This window comes from Silurus aristotelis, assembly GCF_946808225.1.
Source record: "Silurus aristotelis genome assembly, chromosome: 8".
NCBI lineage: Eukaryota > Metazoa > Chordata > Actinopteri > Siluriformes > Siluridae > Silurus > Silurus aristotelis.
The window spans coordinates 29745814-29757792 of NC_139581.1; the positions used below are offsets into that span (position 1 = coordinate 29745814).

Genomic DNA, 11979 nt, shown 5'->3' on the forward strand with positions numbered 1-11979 from the left:
CACACACACACACACACACACACACACACACACACACACACTTCCTTTGTGTGTAGGAAGCACCCAAGTTAGAAAAAGCGAAAGAGACTTCAGGGAAGAAGTGTGTGTATTTGGGCGGTAAGATACCCTTTTTTATAAATATAATATAATACAATAAGATTTTTGTTAAAACAGGTGTTTAGTTCTATTTTCTAATATACTGTACACTTTCTGATGAAGACTTACAGAACATCTGTAGATTGATGGTATTATTATAGAATAATGTAATAAATTCTCATTTCTATAGTATGATTATGATGTTAAATATCAAACGGTTCAACTTTACAGGTAAATTGTGAAATTCGATGTAATTACATCATCGCCATTTGTAGAACAGCTGGATTAGAAAGGTTTTAGTTTGATGTATTTCTGTATAATAATTCATCTCAGTAGGTTTTAATACTTGAAAAGTATTAAGTTGTATAATAATGAACATTTCAGTCAGATTTATTGGCAGGTTTTTGAGGTTTTCAAGCCGGAAAGAAACAGTGCTGCTGTTAAAATGGTGGATCGTAACAAGTCAAATGGCTTTGCTGTTTTTTTTTTTTTTTTATTGTCCTCCATTTTGGTTCTAGAGCAACCAACCAACCAACACACACACACACTTGAACTACTTCTCAACTGTAATGCTGATGTGCATGAAGCAAATCTAAATTTTTGCTCTTTTTAGCTGTAAATTGAGAATCGGATCGAGATGAAGTGGAGAACTTTGTTCTTTCTTTTCACCTGCTTTCTGATGCAGAAAGTAATCTGTAAGTAGGACTGTTTTTATTTCAATTCGATTAATTTCATTTATACAGCACTTTTAAACAATGGACATTGTCCCAAAGCAGCTTTACAACAGATACATTTATAATAAAAGAATGAATGTATAAGTTTAAGTTTGTTTTTCTTTTAATATTAATCTGAAAAGGTGAGACGAGGTGAAGAAAATGGTTGAAACAGGATTATAGGATCACAATGATGTAGATTTTTATGCAAATAGACGGATACAGAAGGAAAAGGTAAAGATCAGTAGGGATGAACGTTTGGATTTATTTTAGATTTATTTCCATAAAGCTGATTTTTTTTTTTGACAAATTGTTAAAAGTGCTATAGAGATAAAATGTAAGTATATCATTTAAAAAGGAGTTTTTTCAGATGAAAATTCATGCCATAATTATGACTAAAAAAAACAAACAAATACAATACATATGTATATAAATATAAAGGAATTTGGAATTTTGTCAAAAAGTAATAATAGTGACTTAGGTCATTATACATAATAGTAATAGGTCATTATTGTTCGTGAATCTCGTTTTTAGTTGATTTATACCTCAGATATATAAATAATAATATCAATCATATAACATATATAAAAATAATAAAATAAAGGAGATAATAAGGAATTTTTAAAAATACAAGGAGAAAAATTCTTAATATATATTACTTTCAAGTGCATTTTGAATTTCACAATAAATTCGATATTTTTGAGGTTTTTTTTGCAGTGCATTTGTGATCAATTCTACTTTATAGGTTAAACCTGATTTCTGATGAGAAATATATCTATCAATAAGTAAAAACGATTTTGTCATTAGAAAACGTGTTTAAGAGACATACTGGAAACTTTTTTATTAAACTTTTGAACGGTTATTTGTGTGTAATGTCTGTAAATGGGTTTAGTTTTCATCTCAAAACTTCCATAAACGATCCAGTTTCCTGGATCTTGTTTAAATATTATTATAAATAAATATAACAAGCTAATAATATGTAAAAATGTCAGCCATAACATAATTCTTTGCCTTTTGTCTGGTATTTGATCTTGTTGTAAATGTAATAAAAAGGTATAGAATAATCACTATTTAAGTACCAATTAAATCATTTTGAACTCTTTCCAGTGTGTATCATTGTGTAGATTCTGTTTAGAAGAACACGGTGTTCAACCATGTTAAAATGCAAATTTAATATTCTTTATATATAATTTTAAATATATGAAATTTATTTTTACTCAATAATTCACATATAAATTAGCAGGTTAAGAGTTACATAACCTCAAAGATGAGCTTTGTTGAAATGTTAGTGTTATTACAATGATCTTCACTGGGATCAGATAAAGTGTGACATCATCATCTTTTCTTTTTTTTTTTTGTCCACAGTTGGAGATGATGTGTCCATTGATGTAAAAAAAGAAAAAGGCCGCTTTGTGGTCACATGCACTAAAGGAAACTGGGAGCCAGCACGGGATGAAAAAGAGATCGCTTTATACAACAAAGATGAAGATTCTGGAGAATATAAGTGTGTGGAGGAGAATGCTGAAAATAAATTTAAAACGATTACAATTAGATTCAGAAGTAAGTTGCTCAATCTTCATTTGCACAACCCTAAAAATCCGACGCTAGTGATGCTTTAGAAATGCAGCGTCTGTTCTATTTACAAAATAATGGCAAGCTCAAACTGCAGTTTCTTTATAAGTGGATGTTAATGTTTTTAATGTTAGCTTTGTTGCAAAAATTTGTTTTATATTTAATGTCTATACATTACATTTTATATCACTTCCACTCAGTGTTAATGGGGCGAGGTGTAACTGTAACAGCATAGCCTGAGTGATTAATTTCTCTTACACCTTTATTAGCAATTTATTAAAACAACATTTAATCTATTTATAGTTACATCTAACAAATGCAACAAGTCATTCATCATTTACATTACAACAACTATAAACTCTCGGTTGTGTTAATACACTGCTCTGGAGTGCATGTGTTTGTTCAGAACCTGTACGTTTATTAAAAATATTTTTTGGTCATTAGCGTGTGACAACTGCATTGAAATCGACGCGCCTTCCTTGACCGGCATCATCGTGGGGAACCTTGTGACCACCTTTCTCATCGGTTATGCGGTGTATAGCATCGTTTCTCAACCCAAAGGCAAAACCTTCTCTGGAAACAAAGGTCAGTTGTGTTCAACGAGGAGAAAATCTTGAAGACATGAAAATATTCTCTTGAATTTTTTGTTTGTTGCAGGTTTTCTAGAACATTCTATCAGATTCCCAGAGTACGACATTCCTAGATTTAGCAAAGATTTACATTTGCTCATATTTGTTAACCTGGCAAAAATCAGCGACAAAGATGATAAACATTGTGATTAAATCTTCAACAAAGAACATTCATATCAGCCCTTTCTTTCAAGCTAGCTAGTGTTGGACGTGAACACAAGTAACATTCATGTCTACGACCTAAAATCCTCTCAGAAATCTCTGCAGATTAACGTCTGTGAGTTTACAGTCTAGAACAGTTATCATTCTATGAGCGAACCTTACCTCATATTTGTTATCGAGTTAATATAATCATTATTTGTGAATATGAGTTCAAATCCTCACAGGAAATCCAGTAGATTTGTGCCTGAAATGATATATAATGTTAAAGTAGTGTGAATTAAAAATCTTGTCAGGTGATTTAATATTTTTTAGCCTGGCTAGTATTATAAATAAAGATTATGGAAATCGCCTTCAAAATGTGATTATTAATTCATTTCAGCCCATAGTAGCGAGCTAGCTAGCTAATGTATTTGCACTACAATACTCTCAAAAATTCACACAGATTAGTTGCTAGCTAGATTTAACCTTGAAGACTATAAACATTTCTGGATAATAACCTAAAATCCCCCCAGATCTTCTGGACCTGTTAACCAGCTGTTCGTTGTGAATCGGAATAAAATGTCCACTCAGAAATTTTGTCGAGTTAGCTGATTTTAGTTAGCCTGTCTAGGATTAGTAGTTAAAATTATGGATATTATCATTTTAAAATCCTTTCAGAAATTCTTTCATATCTGCCCATGTTAGCAAGCTAGCTAGTGTTAGAAGTAAACAAGATATGATCTGAGATCCTCCTAGAAATCCAGTCAGATTTGCAATCTGAAATGTTAATAAACTGCTATGAATTTGACACAAAATTCTTTTAAAAATCTTCTTATGTTATCTTATATTTATTCGCCGGATAGCATTAGCGGGAATGATTGTGGACATTGTGAATATGCCTTAAAAATCCTGTGATAATAATTTTTTTTGTTTAGTCGATATTTAATGAATGTTGATGTATGTGATCTAAAATCCTTTCGAAATCTTTCAGATTAGCTCCTGTTAGTTACTGTAACTGACTAGGATTAGCAAAGACTGATAAACCTGAGAGAAAGTTATAAATCCTTTCAGAAATTTAGTCAGCGTAGCAGTTGTTAGCTAACGGATTAACAAGAAATGAAACAAGAAATAGACTCTAACGATAAATCACTTTGACTGATGCGTAAAATAGTTTGGCATTAAACCACATGAAGTGGTATAGAAAACTTTTTAAGCTAATTCTCAAGCCTTTCTCTAAATGTATTTCTGTTTTGTTTTCTAGCATCAGACAAAGTGAATCTGATCCCCAACGGAGACAGAGAGACATATCAGGTATGGAGCAGTGATAAGGGTTTTATATTTTGATTTGTTATGATTTTTTAAAACGTTTTTACTAATAATAGACCCATTACAAATTCTTGGACAAAATCCCACGTTAGCTTATTAGCATTCATGCTAACATGTATTTGGATTGATCCTGAGTTACACAAGGAAATTATAATTTATCATTCACAGCGCCCCGAGATTAGCGATTAGCGCTCCATGCAACGCCTGACAAAGGACATGCTTAACGTCTCTTTATTCGATCTTTACTGATAATAATCATTATAATGTTACAATTTATTTCTTTACACCTTTATAGTGTTTTGGATGATGCTATAAATGAAAACGTTCACATGTTGAACAAACATAAACCTTCTGCTTGTCTTCTCTCTTCAGCCGCTGGCTGCAGGTCAAAGTTCAGAGTACAGCAGGCTGGGAGTCCGAAAAAACTGATCATCCTCAGAATCATGAACCTTAGAGTTCAGATTTCAGTCGTCTCGTTTCATGGGAACCCCATCGATCGTTTGTATGAAAAAAACATATAATTGTATGCTTGCTATATATATATATATATACACATTTTTTTTTATTTAATTTTTTTTTCCGTTTGTTCGTCAGAGTAAAAAATGTATCAAAAAAAAAAAAAAAAGATCTAAAGGTAACCTAAAGGGGCCAACATTTTGTGGACACCTGGATATCAGATGTGCCTCTTTTTAAACATCCAATTCCACATTAAGTCCTCACTTGCTGTCCACTTTTCAGGGAAGACGTTCCACTAGATTTTGTGAGGATTTGTGAGATTTAATTCAGCCACAAGTGTGTTAGTAAAGTGATGTAGGTGACTACACATCTTTGTGTGAACACTTCGGGGGAAAAAAACCCACACATGGCCGGAAAAGTCAGGTGTCCCAATACTTTTGGCAATAATGCAATAATTAAACTCGCTGTAAATATATGACCGTTGATGCCATGTGGAGGTTAAACGTCGTAATCTAGAACATGACAAGTACAGTATATCTTTTATATTTGCCTTTTTACGATGATGTACGTAATCAAACTCTCCGGCTCGTGAGTTGGCGTGATGAAGCAGAATTACTGTTAGCACCCTGAAGCTGATTGTTTGAAAATGTCTTTTTTTGCTCTCATGCCACAGCAATTTACAATCTTTTTTTAATTGAAATTCAAACTTTAAAGTGATGACGTTTTGGACGTGAAACCAAAAGCTTTAAGAGCTGAAACTGACACCTGATGCGGACTCCTTCCGGAAACGTCTCAGAAAAACGCAGCTTAGGTTACATGAAGCGTCTTCTACACAAGCCTGTACGAATCCTTAATACAACAATGGTAATGATACGCCTCTAAATATTGCCAGGGAGATTTCGTTATTAAAATGAATCTAGCATCTGACCAATCGAAATCCAGAATTCAGCAGTACTGTATCATAACACAACAACTTGGATAATTGATTTGATGTGAGGGTCAAAATTTGAACATTATTTGTCCTGAAATTTAATCAAAACCTTTTTTTTTTGTGTCCATAAAAGATCACTGGACTGTTTAGGTGCTACACAGGCTTAGGGGGTGAGTTTATTATATTAAAATGTTATGTATATAAAAATTTATTTAAATATATTTAATGAATCGACACAAAGAAGCAGAAAAAAAGATCTCAGGAGGATGAGTTGAAGTAGACGTCCACATGTAAAAAGATCGAATTGTTAAGAAAGTGGGCAGGTGAAGACGAGGCACAGTCTTAGTATATCTAGTTTTTAGTTTTTTTTATGGTGTTTAAGAGACACATTTATGTTCCTTTTGTTTCTATGCAACAGACTCAGTAATGTAACAGTATGAAAATTTCCTTTAACCAAACAAATCGTTAAATGTGCAGATGTTCCACTTTATTTGAAATCCTCCCTTAGCATGAAGAACAGCCTTGTGCACTTTCAGCACCCGGACAGTTCTTTTCTCCAAACATTCAGCTGAAATATTTTGTTGTGTCTCTTGTAAAACTCGCTAAAGATGTTCTTCACATTTCTGGATCATCCCAGAGCAGTTCAGCAGGATTTAGGTGTGGTGACTGGGCAGGGCGTTCATGATGGATATCACTCCAGACGACCGTTTGCTTCGGCTTATCACGTACGGTGAAGTCTGATCCATAACCCAAACCATTAAGCTTCCACCTCGATGTGTGATTGTGGGGGTGAGGCAGTTTGATCACATCTTCTCTCCAGTTTTATGTCTCACACAAGTTCTTCTGTTTAAAACAAAAATGTCCCATTTGGACTCCACAGAACCTTCTTTCAGTCCAATCTTTACCCTCCAATTCTTGTGTGGTTCTGCTTTTTCCAGAGTTTGTTACATATAAACAAAAGCAACATGCATGCATCTCAAAAATGACAAGACTTTGTGTTTTCACACTTTTTTTGTTACAGACGCTGTGAATTTGCTTTGCATTTAAAAACATTTAGACCATTATTTTCTTTCGAATTCTAGACTTTTCAAATTCCTGCCGACTTCTTCACTTTAGCCTCAATGCTAATAAATAATAGCTATCAAGCTAATACCTGCATGCCTACTGACAAGTCTTATTTAATTATACAGTTGATCGGGTCTCCTGTTTTTATTTTTTAAATTATTATTTCAGATTTTCTTGCCTGTGAGGATTTTTCTGTATGTTTTCCTGCTCTTCTGATGCTCTCATCGATCATGATGAGAAGATGCCAGTCGTGCGAGCGTAAGGTTTTGTGATATAACTCATGCGTCTTGAGATTTTACCGATTCGATTACAATTGATGTGATATAGATATAAAAAGAAATTTCAATCATTACTGTTTTATTTTGTGATGCTTGTACATTTAATAAAGCCGAAAATGAACATCCCATCTCAGTTCATTATTTAAAAAAATCTAAAACATTGTTTATGGTTCATGAATATACTGTTGATAATATTTATTAAAATATACAGTAATATTATTAATAATAATAATAATAATAATAATAATAATAATTAATATTATTATTGAAATACAATTTACTCCATATATTTTAAATACTAAATAATAATTCTTATTTTTATTTTATTATTAAAATGCAACCAAAACATTGTCAATTGAAAATATCATAATATACATTTAAAAGCAGCCACATATTTATTTTTTTATTTATTTTATATATATTTTTTTATGTTTTTAATATTCGTTAATTGAAAAGCATCTGAATATTATTTTCTAATATTATCTTCATTCCTAATAATTTAAAACTTTTTTTGCTCCCAAAAAAGCAACCAAATTTTTTAATATATGTATATTTTGTATTAAAATGAAAATTAGAAAACTCTACCGAAGGTTACAATAGAAATTGTTTGTGATTGTTACACGCCACTGTAAGAGCAGTTTGGTGTTTTTATCGAGACAAAATTTATCTTTAGTGCTTGTGCTGCGGTTTTCCTTCATGAACCAAAAGTGAGCCGAGCGACTGTGAACCTTCAGCTCGTCACCAACTCACAGTTCAAATATACAACACCTAACATCCTGTGTGTGTGTGTGTGTGTGTGCGTGTCTGAGAAAGACCCACAATCAGCCGAACACCCACGTACCCACACACACACACACACACACCATTTTTTTCTTCTATCATGTTATCTCTCCTGCACCACACACAGTGATTCTGATCATTAAAAACGAACCGAGGTCCACATTTAGAAGGTTTGGAGATAAACATCAGCCAGAAACCCTAATTTTGGAATCATGGAAATAATAGTAATTCGAACATGAACTGTGGAGCTAGCAAGTGATGCTAGTCATGACGCATGAAGATTAGCATGAATTAACACGTTTTTAAAACATTAGAACATGTATTGACGTCCCACCTTCTTTATTCGGGTGTTATTTAAATACGCTCCTAAAAACCTCCAGGTCTTTGTCTTGCCTTTTTTTTTGCTAGTTTTACCAACTAGCTGATCTCTTTCTCTCATACGTCGGTCGCATGACAGCATATAATTAGTCAATCCGCAGGGTTAAACAGTCAGATGTTGCATCAGAACCTCTCTAATTAATCATAGTTTAGAGCGCTGTAACTCCTGAAAACTTCTATTGTGCTTGCATAATAATTTCTCTTTGTCAGAATGAGTCGACCGCTATGAGCTGAATCGGATCGAATACGGTTCATTAAAATGTATTGAAATTCCCATTAGGGATGAGCGATTCCACTTATTTCCGTTGCGATCCGATACCGATATTGGATTTAAATTCAAAATTCTGACCAGACACTCAAACATGGCTCCCTGGACTCTTACTTCTAGAACATTCTTTTGACATAAAGTTCAAGCTGTGACCATTCACACACACACACACACACACACACACACACACACACACACACACACACACACACACACACAATACTGTATGTAAAGCAATAGTACCACAGTTGGGAATGGTCTTTTTTTATTACTTATTATTTAAACAAAACATCCTGCAAATTATGAAAGTCAATAAAAGGAAAAAAATAAAGTTATTATTCTTTCTGTGCAGCCTGGTACCAAATGATCCAGAGCTCGGTACCGGTCTCCAGTTTGTTCTCTTATTTCAAGTGACTGTTTTGGTTTTGTCAGCGCTGGTGTTGAATATTAGAATATCTTTCTTCTCCTGAATTCACTTTCTTCACACAAACCATATTCAAGCCCCCACATCACGTTTCTACATTCCTTTTTTTAAAAGGTTTTTGTGAAGGAATGAGCGAATGCTAACGTTTTCCTCTTGGACTGATCGACGATCCCCAGATACGTGATGTAGATGTAGAATTAATCTATAAATACTAAAAAATACCTAATCTGACTGTCCCTACTTCTATTTCTTGGAAAAAGAAGAATGAAAAATACAAAGTATGCTTATTAATTAGGGAGTAGCTATAAAATTAGCATAAACATAAAAGTTCAAGGCATCTTGTTTGTTCATACATAACATTTTACCTCAGAGAAAGAATTATTTGCCTTTGCGTTTTGCATACTTTGTAAAAATGTATTGACTGACTTGAGTTTGTAGAAGCCATTATTTTCTTCCAGGTTTTGTTGAGTTGTTTTGGTGGTAAACTGCATGCTAATATCTTCTTGCTAGAGAGGTTACCTGTGTCTGAGGTGGAAGCTAGCATTTAGAATTCAGGGCAAAAACTGGTCCAAATGGCACCAGCTGTACGTGTTAGAAGTGTTTTTCGAGTGACATTTAATTTTTAGGCCGAAAGTGACCCATCTGTACATTTTGCTCCATATAGTAAATGGTGTCAGCTCTCGTCAGTGTGGACCTTTTTCCAGAGGTCCAAATGCATTATGGGAGTTTTATCACGTGACTTCTGATCTGCGGTTTCCTTTCAGAACCAAAGTTTCAGTGCTTGACATACATTCACATATAAAACACAAACATGAAAGGTACATACCATTAGCTTCACACACACACACACACACACACACACACACACACACACACACACACACTTTTATTATTTATTATCATAATAGCAGTATATTTGAATATGACTGACTTTCCATTCAGCTAACACACACTCACACACACTCACACTCACACACACACACACACACACACACACACACACACACACACACACACACACACACACACAGAGAGACTCATTTCCCGTAAAGGGCTGTGTACAGATAATGTTTCCTCAGATCACATACCATCATGCTAACATTAAAAGAAGACGGTGTTATAATGAGAGTGATTTCTGTGGTATTTAAAAGTGATGTTGTTTTTAGGCCGTAATTTTCAGATTAGTTCATCCTGACTAGAGCAAAATACTAGTCATGCTAGTTATGCTAACATATGCAAACATAAAGCGTTGTGCTTGGAGAAACAATGCTGTTATGCTATCCTGTGTCATGTCCTGTAAGGCTAATATCATACTAGCTTGCTAGCGATAGCATGAAAATATATTCGTACTTCTTTTTTAAATAAAATGAAATCTCTTTTAGCCAAAACACCAAAATATGTTAAATATCATTGTGTCTGGTGTTATGGTGGAGTAATGGCTGGATTTAGCCATCACAAGCCATTACAGGAAGATCACAGATCCATCACCAGACCACCACATGGCCATTACAGGAACATTAAAGGGCCATCATAGGGCCATAATAAGACCATCAAAGGGTCATTATAGGGACATTACAGGACCATAGCAGAAACATCTGAGGACCATCACCAGACCATTGCAGGACCATCAAAGGGCAATCTGAGTACCATCACAGGGCCATTATAACACCATTACAGGGTCATTATAGGGACATTAGAGGACCATCATAGAGCCATCACAGGGCCAATACAAGACCATCACAGGGCCAATTCAGGGCTATCACAAGACCATCACAGGGCCAATACAGGACCATCATAGAGCCATCACAGGGCCAATACAAGACCATCACAGGGCCAATACAGGGCTATCACTAGACCATCACAGGGCCAATACAGGACCATCATAGAGCCATCACAGGGTCATTACAGGGCCCATACAGGATCATCACAGGGCCATCATAGGACTACAAGGGGACCATCATAGGACAATCCCAGGAGCATTCTGGACCACTGCTCTTTTGCTATCTGGATTGCATTTGCCCCAAAAACAGTATCTGAATTAAGAGAAGACAAAAAGAGTTTAATATCAGCAAAAAAAAGTTATTTTAACTGTAACTAATGAACCAGTAAACTAAAATAGACATTTTACTCTGTTCTGGTATTTGGTGTTAACATAAACTGAAGCTCTTCACCTGCATCTTCATGACTTTATACACCACTCTTCTCACACACAATGTTCTGATCGGATAACTGCATGAATGTGCACCGGTGCTCCTAATAAAGTCCTAAGCGTTTGTCGAATATGTTTAAGTTTCTCTAGTTATAAATTCTGGTCCCTTCGCTAACAGCGTCCTCGCAGCATCGTTTTTATTTCATATAAAGGACCCTCATGTCACTAAACGTGCTACAGACATGACGGAAATGAGCACAAACATCTGAGGTTTCTTTTATTAGCCTGCTGTCAATAATCTGACACCTACATTCTGCCTCGTGCGAGCGTAATTTCCTCGACTTTAATCGTTTTTTTCATATCTGAACATAGAACACGGTTCCAGCGTGGCGTAACTGACGCAGTACTGATGCTTTGATTCCCCTCGTATCAACTCGAATCAGCTCTGTTTCCAAGAATAAGTTTTTCCACTGCCTGGCACTTTATTTGTGACAGAAAATGAGGTGTTTCATCACACAGTAAATACTTCATGAATGATATTTATAATGCAAACGTGTCATTGGGTACATTTGAGTTTATATAAGTCAAATAAACTGTGAAAATTCACATGCAAGTCAATTAGATCATTAGACTATAGGTATAAAATGTAGAACCTGGACTTTTTCTCATTATAGCCCTGACCCAAAACCTGGCCCAAGTGCATTATGGGAGTTTTGTCTGAAACTGATGCTTCCGCAGTTTCCTCTCAGAACCAAATGAAGTTTCACAGCACT

The 11979-nt window shown here is 34.6% G+C and overlaps 1 protein-coding gene across 2 annotated transcripts in view; it reads left to right on the forward strand.

The window, feature by feature from the left end:
• LOC310730257 (T-cell surface glycoprotein CD3 gamma chain) overlaps positions 1-11979 on the forward strand; it is a 383983-nt gene continuing 372004 nt past the window's right edge. The window contains exons 1-6 of one of the 2 annotated variants that reach the window (XM_083549146.1): positions 1-117; positions 710-791; positions 2175-2369; positions 2826-2966; positions 4413-4462; positions 4850-7328. In XM_083549146.1, coding sequence (XP_083405272.1) covers positions 734-791; positions 2175-2369; positions 2826-2966; positions 4413-4462; positions 4850-4906 — 501 coding nt within the window. In that variant the 5' untranslated portion in view covers positions 1-117; positions 710-733 and the 3' untranslated portion in view covers positions 4907-7328. Of the gene's footprint in view, positions 118-143; positions 792-2174; positions 2370-2825; positions 2967-4412; positions 4463-4849; positions 7329-11979 lie in introns of those variants that run through there. The other variant, XR_014534775.1, reaches the window with a different exon arrangement.